Genomic DNA, 26,905 nt, shown 5'->3' on the forward strand with positions numbered 1-26,905 from the left:
AGCTGTGGCTGCACCATTTTCTGGAGGGACAAAAATCATCACCTTCCAGCACAGGTACATTCCTAAAAACCTCACTTTTATTTTATTATCAAATGAGCCTATTTATCAATTTATTTCATATCGTTTAAATCCTTGCTTCTTATAATAGCATCCATATTTTAAATTTCAGATACGTGATAAGTAACGCATGCACTAAAAAATTGTGTTATAAGCAGAAGGGAACCGCTTTTGCTGTTTCACTGGAAGCTGGACGGCATTCCCATATTCAGTGGATTGATACAAGAAGGTTTGCTACTTTTTGTCGTTACTAGAAGAAAAGCTTGATTTTGCCTTATCATGCCGCCCAGCACCTTAAGGAATTTTTAAGGACCTCACTAATTCTTTTGCACATCCTGGTTCCTGAGATTATGATTTTGTATTTTAAAGTTATTTCCATTGCCGTAACTTCCAAGGACTGTTAATTTGTTAATTGAAATGTTTGACATGAGGTTGGCAGTGCATAGAAATGCATATACATAAATTGAACTCTTTAGAATTCTGTACTGGATTCCTTAAATTTTGAAAATGACAATTCAAATAGGAAACAGTGCATGTCAATGATGGTTGACAAATGGCAATCTGTTAAAAAGAAAATAATAGGATTTGTTTGATTTTAATGTTCCTTTAGCTTTCAACTTTGCTCTCTAATATATCACTTTCTATTTCTGATTCATAAATTCCAGGGAATTATTGATTTCTGTTCGTTTTGATGAACCTGGATGGGAGTGGTCTGGATGCTTCTTGCCGGAGCAGCTAGGTGATACTCAAATTAAAATGAGAAATTATATCTCAGGTGCAATCAATATGATACGTGTGGAAGTGCAGAGTGCTGATGTTTCCATCAGAGAAGAAAAGATTGTTGGAAGCCCCCATGGGAACTCTGGGACAAACTTGATTCTTTTATCTGATGATGATACAGGCTTTATGCCCTACAGAATTGACAACATGTCTAGGGAGGTTAGTAGATGCTTGAATTGTGCTTAGCATATCATTTTTGAGTAAAAGGAAGACTGTTCTAACAGGTTATGCTTTCCATGGGTAGTTCAACATGGTATCAAAACCAGCAAAGATTATAGGTTGAAGTCTTGCCCCCGCCAATTTACAAAAAATGTTCACTTGTTCGACCTTTTATCGTAATTCATCTTGAACCAAATAAAAATAGATAAATTTGTCCTCTCTCTTACAACTAAAGCTTTTAGATGAGATAGTTCAACATAGATAGTAATTGGATATTACTACATTAATTATTATGTTGCATCAGTGCATCACCAAAAGATTGTACTCTGAATGAGTTTTTGACTCGTGAATATTCCTGGCTAATGTAGCACTCCAAAAAGTTATCCTTGCCATTATTTAGTTGTTTGGCAACTTAGCTCAGGACAACTCGATTAACTTTTGATGGAAACTAGATAAGATTCCCCAATTACGGAGATTGGTCAGATCTATATTTTTGGAAAGTGTAGCTGGTAGAATCAATTAGTCATTGCAAATATTAGGAGTCTTCATTTGTGCCATTATTTCTGCATGTTTTTAGGAATAGAATAGTTGATTTGATTTACAAAAGACCCAAGATAACGTTTGTGCAATTGCATACGAACCTCTGGAAAAGCACACCTTGATTTATCAGATTTCTCGAGTTCTTTGGGAAAGTATTGTTTGTTTTAGTTATGTAACTATTTTTTCTTGCTACTCCAAAAACTTGGGATATCCAATTTTACTGTGCTAAGTTTTGAATGTCAATCATAATTTTTCGGATTGACTCTATTGATGTTTGTGTTGTGGATGTAGTACAATTATTATTTTCTCTTTGACACATTGTAGAGGTTGCGAATTTACCAGCCAAGATGCGAATCTTTTGAAACATTGGTTCAATCTTACACTTCTGCCCCTTATGCTTGGGATGAACCGTGCTATCCACATCGTCTTACCGTTGAGGTATTATTTACTAATTTCAATGTCACAAAAATTAATCAGCAATAGTTATAGATAAATATTTTTTTTTAAATTTTATCAGGTACCTGGTGAACGTGTTTTAGGATCATATGCTCTTGATGACATAGAAGTTCAGTCATTTGTGTACTTACCTGCAACTTCAGAGGTATTCTTATATGCTTTAGAATAAGAAATAAAATACTAATAATTTGGCTATGCAAAGGTAGCGTGTGGTGAATGTAAATTGCACAATACTAGATTAAGATGGTGTGCACGCATCCAAAGGCCTCTATGTGCATCCGTTGAGGAATGTGATGATATATCTTGATGAAGAGGGGACCTAAAATTTCATGGAATGAGATGTTTAAAATCTATTTAAGCTTTTGTTGTGTAACCATTTTATGGTCCTTAACAGAGCAGTGGAGGAAAAATATCCTCATTTTACAAGGCTTTTTTGAATCGAGTTGAGAAATAAATACTTCTTGATTGCCTTTTTATAAACAATGAAGTTATAAAATGTTTTTTGGACATGAGTTTGTCTTATAGCTGATGCCAAGATAAAAATGCAGTGTGTCTAATGAGACAAGTGAAAATAACCAGTTGGGAAATAACCGATTTATGTCATGGCACTTTAGAACGGGTCATCCCAACTTTCAATACTTGAAACGTGTTTTCCCTTCTATCTTTTTGAATAAAAAAACTGATCAATCTTCAATGTGAAATTTGTGAGCTTGCAAACATAAACGTACATCATTTCCAAAATCCACGTACAAACCATCAAAGCCATTCCCCATGATTCACAATGATGTATGGGACCTCCCATGCATCCCAAACCGAAATCATGCAAAATGGTTTGTTACATTCATCAATGATCACACTCAAATTTGTTGGGTTTACCCACTAAAAGAAAAAATCAATGTTCGTTCCATGTTCATCAACTTCCACTCTATGCTTCAAACACAATTTTAAACATAACTTCAAATTTTACACTCCGATAATGGCACGGAATACTTCAATAACATCAAGGGAGAATTTTTGCAAGCTCATGGCATAATTCATCAAAACTCATGCATCGACACTCCCCAACAAAATGGGATTGCCGAACAAAAAAATAGACATCTCCTAGAAGTTGCTCATGCCTTAATATTTACTACGAACATTCTAAAAATATTTTTGGGGATGCGGTCCTTACGTCCACCTATCTAATCAACCGGATGCCTAGCCGTATCCTAAACTTCGAAACACCTCTCCAAAAATTTCATAAATATTTCCCAAATTCTCGTCTCAACTCAAATCTTCCCTCGAAAGTGTTTGGGTGCATTACTTTCGTTCTTGTTCACTCCAATCACAGAAGTAAACTTGACCCCCGACCAATTAAATGTGTTCTAATTGGATATTCTCTTACACAAAAAGGCTACAAATGCTACAATCCTTCCACAAAATGGACTTTTGTAAGCCTTGATGTAACTTTCTTAGAAAATATCGTACTTTAAGACCACCTCTCTTCAGGGGGATATCTCACATGAAGATCGGCTCCTTGACCTCAGTCTCTCCACTCCCAACTGATATTTCACCTATTCCACCAACTAATATGCCATTAACAGAAAGAAACTTGAATTTAGAGGGACAAGTAGAAAAACAAAAAGATAAGGAAATACTAGTTTATTCCCTAAAGTAAAAAATCAAAGTATTCAAAGAATTTTACATCTGAAATACCAAGAGAGTCAGAACCAATGGTGGCTCTAGATCCCTAGGAAGTATCAAAAATTTCTAATGCTGACTTATTTTTTTTTTTTAATGGTAAAAATTTTTTGAATGGTGGATAATGCTGAATTATCCATTGCTCTCAGAAAACAAATAGGTCATGTACACTCCATTCTGTTTCAAAATTCATGTCCTATAATACCCTATATGTAGGATTTCGTGCTTTTACATCTCACCTTGATAGGACAATGATTTCAAAAAATATTCACGAAGTCTTAGAACTTCCAAAATTGTGAGAAGCAGTATTGGAAGAAATATGAGGTTGGAAAAAAAAACTTGGGAAGTGACTTGACACAGGGAAAGTAACCCGTTGGATACAAATGGGTCATCAACTTGAAATATAAAGCCGATGGGATGGTTGAAAGGTATAAAGCTTGGTTGGTTGCAAAAGGATACACACAAACGTATGGCATTGACTACACAGAAACATTTACACCAGTAGCAAAGCTGAATATAATTCGCGTTCTTCTATCACTTGCAGCAAATTTGGATTGGTCAATTCAGCAACTTGACATTAGAAGTACATTTCTAAATGGGGAAGTGTTCATGACATTACCACCAGGTTTTTGCAAGGTAAATGAAAGAAACTGAGTATGTAAATTGAAAAAGTCATTATATGGACTAAAACAGTCATCGAGAGCATGGTTTGATAGATTTGCAAAAGTGTTGAAAAGTCTAGAATATCACCAAGGACAATCAGATCACACTATGTTTCTTCAAAATTTTGAAGATGGTACTAAAACGATTTTGATCGTTTACGTTGATGACATTATTTTGACAGGTGATAATATAGTAGAATCGGAGAAATTAAAGAAGGGCCTTGCTACTGAATTTGAAGTAAAAGATTTGGGACCAATAAGATAGTTCTTAGGAATGGAAATCGCTAGATCGAGACGGGATCTATGTATCACAACGAGAATATGTCATTGATCTTTTAACTGAAACTTGCATGCTTGGATGCAAATCGAGTGATACACCTATAGATGTAGGAAACAAAATTGAAGATGGAGAAATTCCAGTAGAAGTCAATAGATGTCAAAGACTAGTGGGAAAGCTAATCTACGTGTCACACACCAGGCCCAATATTACATTTGTTGTTAGTCAGGTTAACCAACACATGCATTTCCCAAAAGAAAGTCATCTAGAGGTTGTCTATAAGATAATTAGATATCTCAAGGGCTTCTCAGGAAAATGGCTACTCTTCAATAGGTGTGAAAGAAAAGAAGTCGAAGTCTACTATTGGTTACTGTACCTTTATATGGGGAAATATGGTAATTTGGAGAAGCAAGAAACAAAATGTGATATCTAGAAGCGGTGTTGAAGCTAAGTTTAGAGCTGTCATGTAAGGAATATGTGAAGGACTGTGGTTAAGAAAGCTCCTAGAAGGATTACATATCACAATAAAGTTGCCAATCAAACTCTATTGTGACAATAAAGAAGCAATCAACATTTCTCTTTATCTAGTTCAACATGATCGAACTAAGCATGTAAATGTGGACAAACACTTTATCAAAGAAAAGGTTGAGGAATGAACTATTTGTATGACATATGTCCCCACGCAAACACAAATTGCAAATGTCTTCACCAAAGGACTGCCAAACATAAGTTCGATGATTTCATCTCCAAATTGGATATGATCAACATTTATGATCCAACTTGAGAGAGAGTGTTAGAAATCCCAAATTGACTGAGAATATAATTAGGGGGATTGTTGAAGATTTTACTTACCATGGATAGAATAGTGTATATTCATTAGAGATTTATTTCCTTTTATTCCTTCCCTCTACTATAAATAGGAGATATGTATTGTGCATTATTAACGTGAAAAATATAGTGAAATATTGTTCTTGTTTTCTCCTTCAAGGATTTTCAGAAAACAGAAGAGTTAAGGCAGGCAAAAGAATAATGATTATGTCATTTGACTCATTTCCCTGTATCCTCTTTTCCTATTAACATAAGGCAAACTACAATAACAACATAACTACTGATTGGGCTTAATGATTTTATTCCATATATTCAGTCACGTATATACAAGTACAATCCTATGCAGAATAGGAAAACCATATAACACTGTAATTATATTGATCATGTGTGTATTACAAATTTGAAGATGAATTATGTTATATGGTGTAATTCTATATTTGTAATTCTATGGTAGATGGTTGCTAGTAATTTATACTGCCATTACTATATTGCTCCCTAAAGGCATAATCATTTGCATTTGTTAGCTCTGTGCATTAGCTTTAAGTATACAGTAACAAGGCATCACTATGTAATTAATTTTCCATGCAGCCACTTTCTTCTATATGGGTCACAAGTCTCGTTTCTTTGTTGCAAGTTGAATTATTTTCTCTGTTACACTGACGAATTCTGCCTTCTTTTTTCAGAAGCCTGAAAGAAATTTGCTCATTTCTGTCCATTCTGAAGGAGCTATTAAGGTTCCATATATGCTTTTTATAGAGTGGACGTATGCTTACTTTACATTTTGGTCGTAATGAAATCTCTTTTTCATTCAGGTTCTTAGTATTGTTGATTCAAGTTACCATGTTTTGAATGATTTGAAGAGTCTGCATGTTCCTCGGCTGAAAGATAAAAGAAAACCTATTCAGAAGTATGAAACTTCTGTTCATTGCAAGGAAAGAATATCAGTTGACATACCCTTTCTTGGAATCTCTTTGATGAATTCTCATCCTGAGGTATATTTTGTTATTGTAGAAAGTATTACGTTTGGAAGGGTAATAGACATAGTTGGTCACCCAACTGATTTCAGTTCCTCAATTTTCTCTCTGTTACTGGATGTGATATAGGTTTCACTTACGTGGTATCTTCAGACATTAATATGCGTACTTGGTATGCCACCTTGGCAAATTTGCACTTTATAAAAAGTGCATTCTTACACACATCGGCCAAAATCAGAAATGCACATCGTAAAATCTGTTATATATGTCTCAGAATGCACTTCATAAAATCTGTTACATATGTTAATAGTAGGTAATGGAATGGTCAAATTGAAATGAAATTAGAAGTTCATTTTATGAAACTTAAATAATTTGAAGTTTGATGACTAAAATAGTAAGTTGGGTGACAAACTGTCATTTTTATCCACATTTGTAACTATTATAGGCTAGTCATTGGTCATATTCCACAATCTTTGTTAATTGCAGCGCCTGTTTATGTATTGTAGGAGTTGCTCTTTGCTTGTGCCAAGAACATGAAAGTTAATTTTGTACAGAGCTTGGATCAACAACAGTTTAACTTACAAGTTTCATCCTTGCAAATTGATAATCAGTTGAATATTACTCCATACCCTGTAATCCTCTCTTTTGACCATGGAAACAAGGGCAATCTGGTCAACCAGGTGAAGTATAAAGAGGATAGTACCAAAATGGCAAGTGGAAGTATGCCCCAAATTTCTTATCGTGAACCAGTGTTCTCCTTAGCTGTGGCAAAGTGGAGGAACAAAGATACATTGGTTTCATTTGAACATATAAGCCTCAGGTTTGTATTTGTTCATCAAGCATACATCTGGAATTCATTTTTCCTTTCACCACTTGCCGTATTGATTTTCCTTTTCCTTCTCTTTTGTAAAAATAAAAAATAAATTCAAACAACCATAAAGGTGGAGTATTTATCAAAACAGAGAATAAATAGAACTTGATATATTGCTGTTTTCTGCAGAATTGCAGATTTTTATCTCGAGATCGAGCAAGAAGTAGTATTGAGATTGTTTGACTTCTTTAAAACCTTATCTTCAAGGTTGGAGAGCAGAATTTTCCAACACATGGGCTCCACACACCATCAATTGTTTCCTGATTTTGAATTTTCTAGGAATGCCCCTGTAGATGTTGGAAAACATTTGTGTTCCACTAACATTACAATGCTTAATAAAGATAACAAAAGAAGCTGTTTGCTACCTAAAATGGTCCCAACTGGAGCTCCATGGCAGCAAATTCACCTTCTTGCCCGAAAGCAGAAGAAAATCTACGTTGAATCATTTGATATGGCACCAATTAAGTTCACATTGAGGTTAGTAGCTATCTGGTTCTTGAGAAGATATACAGCTGTTTGCTACCAGTTGTCTCTTTTTTCTTTTTTACCAATTGTTCTGTTAAACCCATGATATATTACCTCTGATAATGCTTTATTATTTTCTTCTTGTAGCTTTTCCAGCAGTCCGTGGATGCTTAGAAATGGGGTTCTTACATCAGGGGAATCTCTTATCCATGTATGTCCAAACTTCATGAGATAGAGACTAATTCTGCACACATGTTACTGAATTTAATTTTGATCTTCAACGAGACAAAGATTTCATCTCATTCACAGAATAAAATTCATTGAATATTGGCTTTCATTGTGAATATAGCTGTAGTAACTGTTGTCGTGTGTTTCTTATTATTTTCCAAGTACTCAGAACAATATTTTGTGTAGAGAGGTCTTATGGCTCTTGCTGATGTTGAGGGAGCAAAAATTCATCTTAATCAACTGATCCTTTCACACCAGCTAGCTAGCTGGGAATCCATCCAAGAGATTCTTATTAGCCATTACACTCGACAGTTTCTACATGAGATGTACAAGGTAACCTTTCTTGGCCCAACTTTGGCAAAATATTTTAAGAACTCCTTTTTGGATGAAATTACGTGCACGGTGTTCCTTTTCAACTACTTGGTTGCTGTATTCAATACCATAGTCATCATTGAATTGGACGCAAAATTTTGCAGGTTTTTGGTTCTGCTGGCGTCATAGGAAATCCTATGGGATTTGCGAGGAGTCTAGGTCTTGGCATCAAGGATTTCTTATCGCTTCCTATCTGGAATGTTTTTCAGGTATATCACCTTAACTGTGATCCATTTTCTTGCTAATTGACTTTTAAAAATTGGTCCAGGTCCTTTATTTATTACCATGGAAAAGGTAATGGATGCATTTTCTGGAGCTCGTGAAGTACATGTATCTGTTCCCTTTTTATTGTATAATTGCACTGGGTTGTCTCTTTGTCTCTCAAGCTCTATCAATGAAATGAAAGGTTATAGCTGTATCATTCCTTCATGCTATCGTATAGACGAGGAGAACCTACCTTTTGAAAAGAAAGATGGTCTTGGTTTTCTATGTTCGAATCTGGATATGCCTGCCACTGCAGGTAATACTTGAAGAATAACTTCCACAAAAACTTACTTTTGCCATCAAATTATATTTTTATTAGTACTTTGGCAGACCTTTGAATTCATTTGGTATTTTGCCTAGGTTCAACCAGTGAAACAAATTTGAATTCTCCTGATCTATTGAAAACTGATAGTAAAAAGGTTGGGGCTTGCATGTTTTCTCCCGATCCAAATTCATTTTCTGGTGACATTATGGTCAGGCTAAGTAGGTACCTGCCTTCTGTCTTGGAAAGCTATTCCAAGCAATCTTGGTCTTCCCCATTTTCTCTTGTCCCACCAACTGGTTCAATTAGCGTTCTTATTCCTCAACCATCCATGATTTCTGGGTATATAGTATCAGTTTCAGCTGTGGCTGCACCATTTTCTGGAGGGACAAAAATCATCACCTTCCAGCACAGGTACATTCCTAAAAACCTCACTTTTATTTAATTATCAAATGAGCCTATTTATCAATTTATTTCATATCGTTTAAATCCTTGCTTCTTATAATAGCATCCATATTTTAAATTTCAGATACGTGATAAGTAACGCATGCACCAAAAAATTGTGTTATAAGCAGAAGGGAACCGCTTTTGCTGTTTCACTGGAAGCTGGACGGCATTCCCATATTCAGTGGATTGATACAAGAAGGTTTGCTACTTTTTGTTGTTACTAGAAGAAAAGCTTGATTTTGCCTTATCATGCCGCCCAGCACCTTAAGGAATTTTTAAGGACCTCACTAATTCTTTTGCACATCCTGGTTGCTGAGATTATGATTTTGTATTTTAAAGTTATTTCCATTGCCGTAACTTCCAAGGACTGTTAATTTGTTAATTGAAATGTTTGACATGAGGTTGGCAGTGCATAGAAATGCATATACATAAATTGAACTCTTTAGAATTCTGTACTGGATTCCTTAAATTTTGAAAATGACAATTCAAATAGGAAACAGTGCATGTCAATGATGGTTGACAAATGGCAATCTGTTAAAAAGAAAATAATAGGATTTGTTTGATTTTAATGTTCCTTTAGCTTTCAACTTTGCTCTCTAATATATCACTTTCTATTTCTGATTCATAAATTCCAGGGAATTATTGATTTCTGTTCGTTTTGATGAACCTGGATGGGAGTGGTCTGGATGCTTCTTGCCGGAGCAGCTAGGTGATACTCAAATTAAAATGAGAAATTATATCTCAGGTGCAATCAATATGATACGTGTGGAAGTGCAGAGTGCTGATGTTTCCATCAGAGAAGAAAAGATTGTTGGAAGCCCCCATGGGAACTCTGGGACAAACTTGATTCTTTTATCTGATGATGATACAGGCTTTATGCCCTACAGAATTGACAACATGTCTAGGGAGGTTAGTAGATGCTTGAATTGTGTTTAGCATATCATTTTTGAGTAAAAGGAAGACTGTTCTAACAGGTTATGCTTTCCATGGGTAGTTCAACATGGTATCAAAACCAGCAAAGATAATAGGTTGAAGTCTTGCCCCCGCCAATTTACAAAAAATGTTCACTTGTTCGACCTTTTATCGTAATTCATCTTGAACAAAATTTAAATCGATAAATTTGTCCTCTCTCTTACAACTAAAGCTTTTAGATGAGATAGTTCAACATAGATAGTAATTGGATATTACTACATTAATTATTATGTTGCATCAGTGCATCACCAAAAGATTGTACTCTGAATGAGTTTTTGACTCGTGAATATTCCTGGCTAATGTAGCACTCCAAAAAGTTATCCTTGCCATTATTTAGTTGTTTGGCAACTTAGCTCAGAGCAACTCGATTAACTTCTGATGGAAACTAGATAAGATTCCCCAATTACGGAGATTGGTCAAATCTATATTTTTGGAAAGTGTAGCTGGTAGAATCAATTAGTCATTGCAAATATTAGGAGTCTTCATTTGTGCCATTATTTCTGCATGTTTTTAGGAATAGAACAGTTGATTTGATTTACAAAAGACCCAAGATAACGTTTGTGCAATTGCATACGAACGTCTGAAAAAGCACACCTTGATTTATCAGATTTCTCGAGTTCTTTGGGAAAGTATTGTTTGTTTTAGTTATGTAACTATTGTTTCTTGCTACTCCAAAAACTTGGGATATCCAATTTTACTGTGCTCAGTTTTGAATGTCAATCATAATTTTTCGGATTGACTCTATTGATGTTTGTGTAGTGGATGTAGTACAATTATTATTTTCTCTTTGACACATTGTAGAGGTTGCGAATTTACCAGCCAAGATGCGAATCTTTTGAAACATTGGTTCAATCTTACACTTCTGCCCCTTATGCTTGGGATGAGCCGTGCTATCCACATCGTCTTACCGTTGAGGTATTATTTACTAATTTCAATGTCACAAAAATTAATCAGCAACAGTTATAGATAAATTTTTTTTTTAAAATTTTATCAGGTACCTGGTGAACGTGTTTTAGGATCATATGCTCTTGATGACATAGAAGTTCAGTCATTTGTGTACTTACCTGCAACTTCAGAGGTATTCTTATATGCTTTAGAATAAGAAATAAAATACTAATAATTTGGCTATGCAAAGGTAGCGTGTGGTGAATGTAAATTGCACAATAATAGATTAAGATGGTGTGCACGCATCCAAAGGCCTCTATGTGCATCCGTTGAGGAATGTGATGATATATCTTGATGAATAGGGGACCTAAAATTTCATGGAATGAGATGTTTAAAATCTATTTAAGCTTTTGTTGTGTAACCATTTTATGGTCCTTAACAGAGCAGTGGAGGAAAAATATCCTCATTTTACAAGGCTTTTTTGAATCGAGTTGAGAAATAAATACTTCTTGATTGCCTTTTTATAAACAATGAAGTTATAAAATGTTTTTTGGACTTGAGTTTGTCTTATAGCTGATGCCGAGATAAAAATGCAGTGTGTCTAATGAGACAAGTGAAAATAACCAGTTGGGAAATAACCGATTTATGTCATGGCACTTTAGAACGGGTCATCCCAACTTTCAATACTTGAAACGTGTTTTCCCTTCTATCTTTTTGAATAAAAAAACTGATCAATCTTCAATGTGAAATTTGTGAGCTTGCAAACATCAACGTACATCATTTCCAAAATCCACGTACAAACCATCAAAGCCATTCCCCATGATTCACAATGATGTATGGGACCTCACATGCATCCCAAACCGAAATCATGCAAAATGGTTTGTTACATTCATCAATGATCACACTCAAATTTGTTGGGTTTACCCACTAAAAGAAAAAATCAATGTTCGTTCCATGTTCATCAACTTCCACTCTATGCTTCAAACACAATTTTAAACATAACTTCAAATTTTACACTCCGATAATGGTACGGAATACTTCAATAACATCAAGGGAGAATTTTTGCAAGCTCATGGCATAATTCATCAAAACTCATGCATCGACACTCCCCAACAAAATGGGATTGCCGGACAAAAAAATAGACATCTCCTAGAAATTGCTCATGCCTTAATATTTACTACGAACATTCTAAAAATATTTTTGGGGATGCGGTCCTTACGTCCACCTATCTAATCAACCGGATGCCTAGCCGTATCCTAAACTTCGAAACACCTCTCCAAAAATTTCATAAATATTTCCCAAATTCTCGTCTCAACTCAAATCTTCCCTCGAAAGTGTTTGGGTGCATTACTTTCGTTCTTGTTCACTCCAATCACAGAAGTAAACTTGACCCCCGACCAATTAAATGTGTTCTAATTGGATATTCTCTTACACAAAAAGGCTACAAATGCTACAATCCTTCCACAAAATGGACTTTTGTAAGCCTTGATGTAACTTTCTTAGAAAATATCGTACTTTAAGACCACCTCTCTTCAGGGGGATATCTCACATGAAGATCGGCTCCTTGACCTCAGTCTCTCCACTCCCAACTGATATGTCACCTATCCCACAATTAATATGCCATTAACAGAAGGAAACTTGAATTTAGAGGGACAAGTAGAAAAACAAAAAGATAAGGAAATACTAGTTTATTCCCTAAAGTAAAAAATCAAAGTATTCAAAGAATTTTACATCTGAAATACCAAGAGAGTCAGAACCAATGGTGGCTCTAGATCCCTAGGGAGTATAAAAAATTTCTAATGCTAACTTATTTTTTTTTTTTAATGGTAAAATTTTTTTGAATGGTGAATAATGCTGACTTATCCATTGCTCTCAGAAAACAAATAGGTCATGTACACTCCATTCTATTTCAAAATTCATGTCCTATAATACCCTATATGTAGGATTTCGTGCTTTTACATCTCACCTTGATAGGACAATGATTTCGAAAAATATTCACGAAGTCTTAGAACTTCCAAAATTGTGAGAAGCAGTATTGGAAGAAATATGAGGTTGGAAAAAAAAAACTTGGGAAGTGACTTGACACAGGGAAAGTAACCCGTTGGATACAAATGGGTCTTCAACTTGAAATATAAAGCCGATGGGATGGTCGAAAGGTATAAAGTTTGGTTGGTTGCAAAAGGATACACACAAACGTATGGCATTGACTACACAGAAACATTTATGGCAGTAGCAAAGCTGAATATAATTCGCGTTCTTCTATCACTGGCAGCAAATTTGGATTGGTCAATTCAGCAACTTGACATTAGAAGTGCATTTCTAAATGGGGAAGTGTTCATGACATTACCACCAGGTTTTTGCAAGGTAAATGAAAGAAACCGAGTATGTAAATTGAAAAAGTCATTATATGGACTAAAACAGTCACCGAGAGCATGGTTTGATAGATTTGCAAAAGTGTTGAAAAGTCTAGAATATCACCAAGGACGATCAGATCACACTATATTTCTTCAGAATTTTGAAGATGGTACTAAAACGATTTTGATCGTTTACGTTGATGACATTATTTTGACAGGTGATAATATCGTAGAATCGGAGAAATTAAAGAAGGGCCTTGCTACTGAATTTGAAGTAAAAGATTTGGGACCAATAAGATAGTTCTTGGGAATGGAAATCGCTAGATCAAGACGGGATCAGTGTATCACAACGAGAATATGTCATTGATCTTTTAACTGAAACTTGCATGCTTGGATGCAAATCGAGTGATACACCTATGGATGTAGGAAACAAAATTGAAGATGGAGAAATTCCAGTAGAAGTCAATAGATGTCAAAGACTAGTGGGAAAGCTAATCTACGTGTCACACACCAGGCCCAACATTACATTTGTTGTTAGTCAGGTTAACCAACACATGCATTTCCCAAAAGAAAGTCATCTAGAGGTTGTCTATAAGATAATTAGATATCTCAAGGGCTTCTCAGGAAAATGGCTACTCTTCAATAGGTGTGAAAGAAAAGAAGTATAAGTCTACTATTGGTTACTGTACCTTTATATGGGGAAATATGATAATTTGGAGAAGCAAGAAACAAAATGTGATATCTAGAAGCGGTGTTGAAACTAAGTTTAGAGCTGTCATGTAAGGAATATGTGAAGGACTGTGGTTAAGAAAGCTCCTAGAAGGATTACATATCACAATAAAGTTGCCAATCAAACTCTATTGTGACAATAAAGAAGCAATCAACATTTCTCTTTATCTAGTTCAACATGATCGAACTAAGCATGTAAATGTGGACAAACACTTTATCAAAGAAAAGGTTGAGGAATGAACTATTTGTATGACATATGTCCCCACGCAAACACAAATTGCAAATGTCTTCACCAAAGGACTGCCAAACATAAGTTCGATGATTTCATCTCCAAATTGGATATGATCAACATTTATGATCCAACTTGAGAGAGAGTGTTAGAAATCCCAAATTGACTGAGAATATAATTAGGGGGATTGTTGAAGATTTTACTTACCATGGATAGAATAGTGTATATTCATTAGAGATTTATTTCCTTTTATTCCTTCCCTCTACTATAAATAGGAGATATGTATTGTACATTATTAACGTGAAAAATATAGTGAAATATTGTTCTTGTTTTCTCCTTCAAGGATTTTCAGAAAACAGAAGAGTTAAGGCAGAGGAAAAGATGATAAATGAAGTTGCAAAAGAATAATGATTATGTCATTTGACTCATTTCCCTGTGTCCTCTTTTCCTATTAACATAAGGCAAACGACAATAACAACATAACTAGTGGTTGGGCTTAATGATTTTATTCCATATATTCAGTCACGTATATACAAGTACAATCCTATGCAGAATAGGAAAACCATATAACGCTGTAATTATATTGATCATGTGTGTATTACAAATTTGAAGATGAATTATTTTATATGGTGTAATTCTATATTTGTAATTCTATGGTAGATGGTTGCTAGTAATTTATACTGCCATTACTATATTGCTCCCTAAAGGCATAATCATTTGCATTTGTTAGCTCTGTGCATTAGCTTTAAGTATACAGTAACAAGGCATCACTATGTAATTAATTTTCCATGCAGCCACTTTCTTCTATATGGGTCACAAGTCTCGTTTCTTTGTTGCAAGTTGAATTATTTTCTCTGTTATACTGATGAATTCTGCCTTCTTTTTTCAGAAGCCTGAAAGAAATTTGCTCATTTCTGTCCATTCTGAAGGAGCTATTAAGGTTCCATATATGCTTTTTATAGAGTGGACGTATGCTTACGTTACATTTTGGTCGTAATGAAATCTCTTTTTCATTCAGGTTCTTAGTATTGTTGATTCAAGTTACCATGTTTTGAATGATTTGAAGAGTCTGCATGTTCCTCGGCTGAAAGATAAAAGAAAACCCATTCAGAAGTATGAAACTTCTGTTCATTACAAGGAAAGAATATCAGTTGACATACCCTTTCTTGGAATCTCTTTGATGAATTCTCATCCTGAGGTATATTTTGTTATTGTAGAAAGTATTACATTTGGAAGGGTAATAGACATAGTTGGTCACCCAACTGATTTCAGTTCCTTAATTTTCTCTCTCTGTTACTGGATGTGATATAGGTTTCACTTACGTGGTATCTTCAGACATTAATATGCGTACTTGGTGTGCCACCTTGGCAAATTTGCACTTTATAAAAAGTGCATTCTTACACACATCGGCCAAAATCAGAAATGCACATCGTAAAATCTGTTATATATGTCTCAGAATGCACTTCATAAAATCTGTTACATATGTTAATAGTAGGTAATGGAATGGTCAAATTGAAATGAAATTAGAAGTTCATTTTATGAAACTTAAATAATTTGAAGTTTGATGACTAAAATAGTAAGTTGGGTGACAAACTGTCATTTTTATCCACATATGTAACTATTATAGGCTAGTCATTGGTCATATTCCACAATCTTTGTTAATTGCAGTGCCTGTTTATGTTTTGTAGGAGTTGCTCTTTGCATGTGCCAAGAACATGAAAGTTAATTTTGTACAGAGCTTGGATCAACAACAGTTTAACTTACAAGTTTCATCCTTGCAAATTGATAATCAGTTGAATATTACTCCATACCCTGTAATCCTCTCTTTTGACCATGGAAACAAGGGCAATCTGGTCAACCAGGTGAAGTATAAAGAGGATAGTACCAAAATGGCAAGTGGAAGTATGCCCCAAATTTCTTATCGTGAACCAGTGTTCTCCTTAGCTGTGGCAAAGTGGAGGAACAAAGATACATTGGTTTCATTTGAACATATAAGCCTCAGGTTTGTATTTGTTCATCAAGCATACATCTGGAATTCATTTTTCCTTTCACCACTTGCCGTATTGATTTTCCTTTTCCTTCTCTTTTGTAAAAATAAAAAATAAATTCAAACAACCATAAAGGTGGAGTATTTATCAAAACAGAGAATAAATAGAACTTGATATATTGCTGTTTTCTGCAGAATTGCAGATTTTTATCTCGAGATCGAGCAAGAAGTAGTATTGAGATTGTTTGACTTCTTTAAAACCTTATCTTCAAGGTTGGAGAGCAGAATTTTCCAACACATGGGCTCCACACACCATCAATTGTTTCCTGATTTTGAATTTTCTAGGAATGCCCCTGTAGATGTTGGAAAACATTTGTATTCCACTAACATTACAATGCTTAATAAAGATAACAAAAGAAGCTGTTTGCTACCTAAAATGGTCCCAACTGGAGCTCCATGGCAGCAAATTCACCTTCTTGCCCGAAAGCAGAAGAAAATCTACGTTGAATCATTTGATATGGCACCAATTAAGTTCACATTGAGGTTAGTAGCTATCTGGTTCTTGAGAAGATACAGCTGTTTGCTACCAGTCGTCTCTTTTTTCTTTTTTACCAATTGTTCTGTTAAACCCATGATATATTACCTCTGATAATGCTTTATTATTTTCTTCTTGTAGCTTTTCCAGCAGTCCGTGGATGCTTAGAAATGGGGTTCTTACATCAGGGGAATCTCTTATCCATGTATGTCCAAACTTCATGAGATAGAGACTAATTCTGCACACATGTTACTGAATTTAATTTTGATCTTCAACGAGACAAAGATTTCATCTCATTCACAGAATAAAATTCATTGAATATTGGCTTTCATTGTGAATATAGCTGTAGTAACTGTTGTCGTGTGTTTCTTATTATTTTCCAAGTACTCAGAACAATATTTTGTGTAGAGAGGTCTTATGGCTCTTGCTGATGTTGAGGGAGCAAAAATTCATCTTAATCAACTGATCCTTTCACACCAGCTAGCTAGCTGGGAATCCATCCAAGAGATTCTTATTAGCCATTACACTCGACAGTTTCTACATGAGATGTACAAGGTAACCTTTCTTGGCCCAACTTTGGCAAAATATTTTAAGAACTCCTTTTTGGATGAAATTACGTGCACGGTGTTCCTTTTCAACTACTTGGTTGCTGTATTCAATACCATAGTCATCATTGAATTGGACGCAAAATTTTGCAGGTTTTTGGTTCTGCTGGCGTCATAGGAAATCCTATGGGATTTGCGAGGAGTCTAGGTCTTGGCATCAAGGATTTCTTATCGCTTCCTATCTGGAATGTTTTTCAGGTATATCACCTTAACTGTGATCCATTTTCTTGCTAATTGACTATTTAAACCAATAATTGCTTTTCCAGAGTCCTTCTGGACTCGTTACTGGTGTAGCACAAGGTACCACGAGTCTTCTGAGCAACACGGTATATGCCATAAGCGATGCTACAAGTCAATTCAGCAAAGCTGCACATAAGGTAATTTTGGATCCATTAACACTTGAATGTGGTTCATCTCAACTCAACTTTAATTAGTCTCCGCTTGCAGGGTATTGTTGCATTTACATTTGACGACCAGACTGTGACGAAGATGGAAAAGCAACAAAAGGGAATGTCTTCACAGAGTAAAGGCGTCATAAATGAATTCTTAGAGGTACTCTTATTATCTATTTTGAACCTTTAGAAATTTGTGGATAGATTAAACTAGAAGAACATGTTAACATCTTGTTTATACAAATGTGTAATGCTTGTCTAGTTCTATGTACCTAACATGCCCTTCGGGAAATATCAATTGTAGTGTAGTCTTATTATATTTGGATTCTTTTGCTTAAATCTATGTATGTATATGTCTCTCCCTTAGATTTATGTATATATCCCTTCTTTAAATGAAGTCACGGGTCAATCCCGTGGCCACAAAAAAGTATTTCTGAAACTTTCTTGTTGCATCCAGGGACTTACTGGTGTTCTCCAATCACCTATTAAAGGGGCTGAAAAGCATGGCCTTCCCGGATTGTTGTCAGGTATGTTCTTCAAAATACAATTCGAGAAACTCCATAATTAACTTATATGTTGGGAGGATTGGATGTTACTGACAGCGTTAACAAATAAAATTCTAAAATCTTTCATATTATTGCATCCAGTCCTATCTGGTACTCCTTAACCTATATGTAATAAAGGTGGTCACATTGTTTCACTATTTTGGTACATCACATCCCGACTGCCCATTCTTTTCCCTCAGGCATTGCTGTAGGTGTAACAGGACTCGTGGCAAGGCCAGCAGCCAGTATTCTTGAAGTCACTGGAAAAACTGCACAAAGTATCAGAAATCGTAGTAGGCTTCACCAGATGGGACATCATCACTTAAGGGTCCGTTTACCGAGGCCTCTAAGTAGAGAATTTCCCCTAAGGCCTTACTCTTGGGAGGAAGCAGTCGCCTCATCTGTATTTACTGAGGTCAACATGAAGCTTCAGGATGAGACCTTAGTCATGTGCAAGGCACTTAACCCTGGTGGTAAATTCGTAATTACCACCAAAAGAATTGTCTTGGTTGTTAGTTGCTCAAGTTTGAAAGATTTGGGTAAACCTGAGTTTGAAGGGGTTCCAGCAGATCCAGAGTGGGTGATAGAATCAGAAATTGGGTTGGAGAGTGTCATTCATGCCGACATAGATAAAGAGGTGGTACATATTGTTGGAAGCAGTTCAGATACAACCACTGGACACAACCAACACTATCAGAAAAGAGCAAAGGGAAAGCAGTGGAATATTTTGCATACTCCTCTCCCTCTTTTACAGACTAATTTGGTATTTACATGCCAAGAAGCAGCACAGGAGTTTCTTGAAGTACTTTTGTCTACAATTGAGAAGGAAAAGGAACAAGGATGGGGCTTTGTGTATGTTTTGCATCAGAGCAATATTAAGTAGCTTTTATGAGAATAAACCAACATAATTTATCCTGCAAACGATGAAATTTAGCACAAATTTTGGTTCTGTATACAGTCTTTTCACAGCTACGTGATTTGGTCCTTCACCATTGTCACGGCCTTCACATTTTCATGGCTTATTTGGGTGGATGGATTAGTAGATTTGACTCGATAGTCAAACCACACTGTTGTTCATTGAATTGTGTAGTCCTATACAATCATGTGAATAAGATGAGCACTCTCAGTTTGGTACATGTAATCTATTTATGCAATGTTTGAAAGCAACTATCTTGTACTGATTACCAAAGAGGATAAACCATGAATAATATCAGTTATATTTACAGCATTTGCTATAAGTGATCACATTCAGTTGTCGAAAAAGTAAAGACCTTGAAGACAATTTTGAACATTTTTGTTGGACCCACTTGTATAAAAAACTAATAAAACCCCATGCACCCACCCATTCGGTGTTGTCTGTGTTTGGTACGGATTTTGAACTCGCACCCTGTACACTCAAGGCCGGAGCCACCTTAGGTGCCTGCACTGAACTTCAAGAAGGGAGGAAACCGCGTGTGCAGAAGAACCTCTTTGCAGGGCATTGTGTCTGTGTGCTGTGCCGGATTGAAAATTTGAAAACGTAGGCCGTAATCTGTATTGTCTTCTTGCATTCACGAGTAACAGAAATAGGTTGGAGTGGGGACTATGCTATTAAATTCCAATCATGCTATTTCATTTTGTTTATTGTTTCATTGACCTTTGGGTTTATAGATTAGTTAAAAAGAAATTGAATGTACATCGAATGCAATAATTTAAGGGCTCGAACTCAAAAGTTTTTTTGGGTCCCAAAAATTCAAAGTTCGACTTTAATTAAATCGTGTCCACGCGTGGCAAGTCAAGAGGACCGTACTCCAGATAGCACCGCGATTCCCATCCCGCATGATTGAAGAAAACCAGATGTCTGATGTCATAGAATAGCCTTGATGGACCGTGGTCCTCCACCAAGTGTGATTTAGTGGATCGCAGTAGGAGAATCCGCCTCTATCCCTAAACCGCCTCTATCCATAAACTCGAGACTCCAAATTGACACGCAATAAGGATACCATAAAGAATGGCCGTAGCTCCGCCTCAAGAATCTGGCACCTGTCGTGGGAAGAAAAGAAGGCTATACATCGTCCATCATGATTTCTTATGATACCCCATCACTCGTAAAATCTTATGTGACAGTGTCATCGGTGTTGATTTTGTAGGATCCATCGATGAAACATGCTAAGAAACTAAAATAGGACGTGAAGGCAATGGTTGGTTGAGAGAAATCCCAGGTAAAGATGCAATATATAATACCCTCGCCAAAGCAATAAAAATATCTAACAATTCAGTTTTGGACATTTGAAACCAAGAGATGTTGCATGTACATTACAGTCTCCTCACATGAGAGGGGGGTCTACAAGTTTTTTAATCATTGTGGGACCCTTCCATGTGAAAGGGGTGTAATCTCATCATTCTATTTCTCTGTTCAACTTGAGACCTAGGTAAGTATTCGTCAATTTGGCCAACTCGGGCAAGTATTTTGCAATAACCCTAATTCATCAATTGTGCTAATAAATTCTTCGCTTTTGGTTGATTATCGATGGAAGTTAAAAGTATGGGGGGAGATGACACTTTGTAAATGGAAAAGGGAGCTTGATATACTTAAGGAAAAGTGGGGCAGACTTGTATAAGAATCCAGCAAGTGCCCAACACATGGAGGAAATTAAGGCCCTATTTACTTGAGCTAAAAATCAGATTTTTAGTAAAATTTGATCAAAATTAATGAAATGCGTAGTTGATTTCATAAAATATGTGGTTAAAAATGAGCTGTAGAAAAAAGAGTATTAAAAAACAAATGTCAACTACACAGAATCTTTGGAAGAGATTGATAGATGTTAAATTGGGAGGACCAATATTGGAAGTGGGGCTCAAGAGCAGAGTGGCTTAAAGAGGCTACATGCATCTTGTCGTTGACAGAAAAATAAAAATAAATCGGGAACTTGAGTGGTCAATGAGTTTGTTAAGGGATAAAATTCCACATCCAACAAAAATGAAAACATTGACTAACTTATAAAAGATTGGATTACTTCTCATAATAAGGTGACCTTTTAAAATGAAACCACGAGTTTTAATGGAGTTGAGAAGGATGAGATTGTCGTTATCCCCACTGATTTCCAACTCGAGCAGGGCGTAAGGGCCATTACAATGGGTCTGTCAGACAAGGAAAAATTGCTCTGCGAACTTGGTGCTTATCCCGAAGAAGAAACATTCTACAGAAACTGCCCCAGTAGTCTATGCACTGTTCTGTGTAAACTGGTTTCTAAAGTAATTGTCAACCGATTTAATTCACTGGTTTCTGAAACAACTGATAACATTACAAGAAGCTATAGCTCAAGTGGAGACACTGATTCAAAGTGGCAACATTATTCTTCTGAAGCTACGAGCTCTCCTATTAGCTGTTGCTTCGCAGGCATCGCGCTGTCCACTCTTTCAATCTGTTTAACATTAGTACATTAAAATTGATGTGAAATTGACTTCTCAAGGACGATCTATAATTTAAGAATGAATATCCCATGTAATGCAACACTCTCTCATGATCTGAACAAAGGTTTAGATAAGTGGGTTTTCAGAGACTTGTTGAATGCCTAATAAGTTTAATATTGATTGATCGAGCGACTTTCTACTCACAATCATGCATTCATAATGCTGTTAGCACTTTCTACTCACAATCGTGCATTGATAATGCTGTTAGCAGTTTGAGAACGTTTTACAAGGAAGATGAGCCCAATGAAGGATATCAGTAAGAGATGACTGAGATGGACAAAAGAGTGGTGGAGCCGGATTACCAGAAGCTCCTCTTCAGCTTATCAAGATGGATGACAAAAGGAGGAAATGAATCGATCTAAACAAGACAACCATATGAGATCACATATTCAGCTAACCATTCTGCAAGTGAATCTCGTCTAAATAACCAAAATCTTAATTCTTTGGCGAACATTTGAAATAAAAATAGTCCACTTGTAACCTTGTTTACAAAGGTATCCTTTATACACAGCATTGATTCAAATTTGCACAGAACTTTAATGAATTTAAATTTGAAAAACCAAATACCATATTGCCAACTGCGGAGCACATTATGGTTCACTCTTCGTAGCATATGTACATATACAAACAGATCACCTCTGAGTAGAAGTCTGTGGCACTGTGTAAGTCATAGGAACCATGTTCACTGGAGCACCAGTAACCACTGGTCCGGGAACACCATATGCAATGTGTGCTGATGTTGAATCATTAACCCGGACATTCATCGGCGTGCCAACAGCAGAAACAAGGGGCCCTCCTATTGGTTGTCCAATAGTGGGCACCCCGTACATGCCAACTTGTGGACCATCTGCAGTTTGAGGTGTTGATATGTTCGATTTGACAGACGGACCTCCTGCAGGTGAGCCGTTGGTTTGACCAGTGATTGGATGATGGGGCACTGAAGGATTACCAGTGTCAACATTGGTGATGTCATGAATGCTTGATCGCCTCCTATCTTTGTTCATCGAGTTCAAACGATTGTAATACTTCTGAGCATGGCTTGCAACTTGTGTAGGAGTTCTCGTCACAACCAAGTTCCGGGAAATGCTTCTCCAATCACCTTTTCCATATTTATCCAAGCCAATAAGAAACCGTCTGTTCGGAAATGCATGAAGAAGAAAATTTAACAATCGATCAAATACTAACTAATATTACATTCAGGATGGAGCCAAGCGTAACATCAAGATGCAAGTATATACAAGAGCAAATACTGGCACAAGAAAGTAAAACATCTACGGCTTGTTCCGTAAGGTATATTGTGTTGTATTGGAAAATATTAGAAGGAAAAAGAAACTAAAATATTGTCCACGGTACTATCCATTACTATGTTCATATTAGGCAGAATGCTATCAAGATTGTCCTTCCAAGTATAGAAACAAAACTACAAAACAAAAAATCTGAACAATATTCTTATCAATGCAAAATTCTGTCAGCTCTTAAAAAGTACACAAAAATGTAATAAGGCTGAGGGAGATCAAATATGGAATCGAATTTAATGATGTTGAATAAACCAAATTTACATACAGGAACCTCACGTGCCAAGTGTGCAGAATCAGGTCATTTTTGTTTTCTTTTAATTTCATATCAATGCAAGCTTATTTAGAGTGGCCCATTGTTAAAACTATGCCCTCAGAGAAGCAAAGATAAAAGGAGCATCTCCTAGATAGCATGTTAGGCTGTTCTTGAAAGTAGCTTTTAAGTTGGTTATAAGCATAGCCAAGCCAAACACCCTCTTGGTCAATACCAAACAACATAATGGGCAAAAATTGTGCATGAGAGCAAGGAAGCGAATAGTTCTCCACTTACATCATCATAGCTAGAACTGGAAATTTGTGTGCAAAAAAATATTAGCATCAAATTAGTGTGCTGGTTACTTAAATAATGGACTAATCATCAAGCATTATTATCTGCTAACCCATATTCCACAACCCACATAAGTCCCTGAATTCAACTCTAAAGCGTATAAATGATTAGAAGCTAAAGTCACATTTTAAATTTAGACCAAGAAATACAATATATTGGCTCAAAAAACAGGGGAGAAAAAAAAGAACTTTGATGTAGAATGTAGCATTTATAATCAAATTTCCATGGAGAACAGCTAACTATTATTCGCATATTCTAAAGATTGGTTTAAGTAGATGTAGCATGTGAACCGCAAGAAGATCAGTGTTCTCCCTCATCATAATTGTTTCCTACTGCTCATTGCCCATTAAGGGAGTGTTTGGAAGTGATTTTTCACTCTAAAAAATTGATTTTTTTACCATTATTTTACTATTCAAACCGTAAAGTTTGACTTTTTCTCTCACAAGTGGTCCCCACTTTTCTCCCAACGGTCAAAAAATCAATTCTCAAAATCGCTCCCAAACGAGGCCTAAGATTCTAACTGCCCTTTTTATCAAAAACCACAAAAAAAAAAAAAATAATAATAATAATAATAATAATAATAATATTTTCGATCCAACTCAAAGCTCTGGATTTTAGCATAATTATAATCAAAACATGTAAAAAGACCAGATGAAGATCTTGAATCAATCTTTGTACAGTTTTCTACAAAATTGGTAACTCGTTCCTTGATGGAAGCAGGACAAGACAAATCCAGAAGCTATAACAGACAAAACTGTGGACCATGCTTCACAGGAAAGAACGAAGCAAGAAACAACATTTTAGGACACAAGATTTCTCTTCCAAGGATTCCGCCCAGACGACATCGTTTGAACCATGTTCATATCAGTTGAGAATATTTGAACTCTATGCTTCACAGAAAATATGTATTGTCTAGATATATTAAAGATCTGAAAGAAGTGTCACATCAACAACTCCAAGAACAATTCAAGTTGAAGGGCTAATCAAAGAATGGTTGGAGATGGCATTATTGACCAACTAACCTCGCAGTGAAGACATAAACTTAAGAACTTGAGGTTTGGTGATCAAATAACAAGAAAGATGTGAAAAAGGAAAAAGAAGCAAAAAAAAAATTTTACTAAATTTTCAACAAAGCCAGCCAGCCTGCAAGCAGGGGCCCACATAATTTTAGCCCATAATTTTTAACCCAAACCTAATATTTCTTTTAGGGATAATTTTAGCCGGTGGGTTGGGGAAGATGAAGATATATAGTATTTTTATTTATTTTTTGATTTTTCTAATTTAATTTTTAACTTATTTTAATGTAGTAAATGGAAAGTTACTATTTTACCCTTTCAAAAATATTAAAAATACGGTCAAAATCAAATTTCTTAGTCGACTAATAGATATTTAGATGAAAACCGTCCAAAAGAGCCTCCGTCGCAATGTTTTGGAAAACTTGGGGTGACGGTTGCAACGAATTAAAGATTTGGGAAAAGTCTACTAATGTTTTAAAGGTTTGGGGCTCCGCTGCAATTTTCCCTTCTTTTTTGTAATAATTCTGCCTCACCACGCTGAATCATAATCTTGGGTCTGCCCCTGCCTCCAAGCAATTGTGTTAACATTATTACGATCAACTTACCATTTAAATTTCCATAATCAAGATTTGCATACTTCATATAAGCTTCTATGTAGAGCAATTTTTCGGTGTTAAATATATGGAGAAAGATAATTCACCTGTGTTCATCTTCTGTCCAAGCAATTCCCTTGCGTCGCTCCTGATCTGGCCTGGAACCCTTGCCTCCATTACTGGAAATGAAATGCTCAAAATTCCCACCTTTCTTACAAATTCCTTCCTCACCAGCATTGCTTGTTGTTCGATCTGAAGAAGAATTATAACAAGGCAACGGCACAAAACCAGACTCTATACTATTAACATCGTCAACTAAAAGCTCATAATGATCTTTAACCTCTTCTAGCGATTTTCCAGAAACATTGGCAGCAATTTTCTCCCATCTATCCGAAGATTCCTCGGGATAAGTTGCTATTGCTTTTTCAAATTGCATATCCTGCTCTCTACTCCATACAGAGCTACTGGATTCATCGGGCAGCATCTAGATTTTTTATTTATTTTTATTAAATACTGGGGGTTTTATCCTAGAGAAAAATGATAAATGAATCCTGCTCAGTAATCTAAAACAAGAGATGCAATAATTATATCTTAATCTAGAAATTGGGATCTGGGTAATATTAAGAATCCAAAATAAGCAAATGAACTTCACTGAAAACCAGTTACCATAAATATAAATAAGAACTTGACGATTCAAGAACTGTAATCTTATGAAATGAAGAGAAGAGAAGGGAAACGAGTTTAATTAGACCATCAAACATATCCTAAAGCCACAAAACCCAAGATGAAATAATAACAATAACAACAATGGAAGATACAATAAATGGAGTTAAGAAAAGGAATCGAGATGAAAATAGACAACTTTAATTGGTGAAGGTGAATTCAATAAAGGCCCAGAAGTCTAAGATGGATAAAAATGGCATTAAAATGGCCCTCACCTATCTCCGCAAAAGCCCTAAATTTAATGCAGCAGTTTTGACTGCACACCCCCACAATAAAAGATGAATTATACACAACTTTTACAGTCCACTTCCGAGGCTATTAACTTCAGTTTTCTGCCGTAAGAACCAAAAAACACCACATACAAATCGTTCGAAAGTGTAAAATATAAATGTGAAAGTAGAGAAATTATAGCTGAAGCAGAAGGTATAAGAGAAAAACGAAAAGAAAACCCGACATCAAATCATTTCGATTTCGATTATTATTTTCAAACAGAAAACCAAGATTTATCAGTTGAATTTAAAATTTATAATGTGAAGGTTGTGGCTAGGACTGATGATTAGGATTACCGCAATCTTTTGTTTGGGAAATGATTCATTTCTCCAGGGAAAAAAAATAAAAAAAAATAAAAAATCCAAAAATCCAAAAAAAAAAAAAAAGGGAAAA

At 35.7% G+C, this 26,905-nt stretch overlaps 3 protein-coding genes across 5 annotated transcripts in view; 2 read left to right on the top strand and 1 right to left on the bottom strand.

Annotated features, from left to right (window-relative positions):
- The window catches only part of LOC111376545 (putative vacuolar protein sorting-associated protein 13D), an 11,022-nt gene extending 2,428 nt beyond the window's left edge, over positions 1–8,594 (top strand). Inside the window, exons 4-15 of the mRNA XM_022999514.1 lie at positions 3–54; positions 170–286; positions 723–996; positions 1,861–1,974; positions 2,054–2,137; positions 6,123–6,173; positions 6,252–6,431; positions 6,920–7,233; positions 7,414–7,761; positions 7,897–7,960; positions 8,164–8,310; positions 8,454–8,594. Of these exons, the coding sequence (XP_022855282.1) occupies positions 3–54; positions 170–286; positions 723–996; positions 1,861–1,974; positions 2,054–2,137; positions 6,123–6,173; positions 6,252–6,431; positions 6,920–7,233; positions 7,414–7,761; positions 7,897–7,960; positions 8,164–8,310; positions 8,454–8,594 (1,886 nt within the window). The remainder of the gene's footprint in view (positions 1–2; positions 55–169; positions 287–722; positions 997–1,860; positions 1,975–2,053; positions 2,138–6,122; positions 6,174–6,251; positions 6,432–6,919; positions 7,234–7,413; positions 7,762–7,896; positions 7,961–8,163; positions 8,311–8,453) is intronic.
- A 4-nt stretch (positions 8,595–8,598) lies between these two features.
- Positions 8,599–22,095, top strand: LOC111376538 (putative vacuolar protein sorting-associated protein 13D). Of its 2 annotated transcripts, XM_022999505.1 has the most exons (18): positions 8,599–8,869; positions 8,974–9,289; positions 9,405–9,521; positions 9,958–10,231; positions 11,096–11,209; positions 11,289–11,372; positions 15,381–15,431; positions 15,510–15,689; positions 16,180–16,493; positions 16,674–17,021; positions 17,155–17,218; positions 17,422–17,568; positions 17,712–17,816; positions 17,885–17,995; positions 18,066–18,170; positions 18,468–18,537; positions 18,756–19,443; positions 21,424–22,095. In XM_022999505.1, exons 1-17 carry the CDS (start codon positions 8,635–8,637, stop codon positions 19,436–19,438), a joined length of 3,318 nt encoding a protein of 1,105 aa, XP_022855273.1. In that variant the 5' UTR covers positions 8,599–8,634; the 3' UTR covers positions 19,439–19,443; positions 21,424–22,095. The 2 variants fall into 2 exon arrangements, with proteins under 2 accessions (XP_022855273.1, XP_022855272.1); XM_022999504.1 differs by lacking the exon at positions 21,424–22,095 and having other exon boundaries at positions 18,756–19,783.
- A 331-nt stretch (positions 22,096–22,426) lies between these two features.
- Positions 22,427–26,830, bottom strand: LOC111376540 (transcription factor SRM1-like). Of its 2 annotated transcripts, XM_022999510.1 has the most exons (3): positions 26,458–26,830; positions 25,627–26,046; positions 22,427–23,142 (listed from the first exon to the last, which is right to left on the bottom strand). In XM_022999510.1, exons 2-3 carry the CDS (start codon positions 26,001–26,003, stop codon positions 22,641–22,643), a joined length of 879 nt encoding a protein of 292 aa, XP_022855278.1. In that variant the 5' UTR covers positions 26,004–26,046; positions 26,458–26,830; the 3' UTR covers positions 22,427–22,640. The 2 variants fall into 2 exon arrangements, with proteins under 2 accessions (XP_022855278.1, XP_022855277.1); XM_022999509.1 differs by having other exon boundaries at positions 25,627–26,830.
- Between the last annotated feature and the right edge of the window lie 75 nt (positions 26,831–26,905).

This window comes from Olea europaea, unplaced genomic scaffold (genome assembly GCF_002742605.1).
Source record: "Olea europaea var. sylvestris unplaced genomic scaffold, O_europaea_v1 scaffold1515, whole genome shotgun sequence".
NCBI lineage: Eukaryota > Viridiplantae > Streptophyta > Magnoliopsida > Lamiales > Oleaceae > Olea > Olea europaea.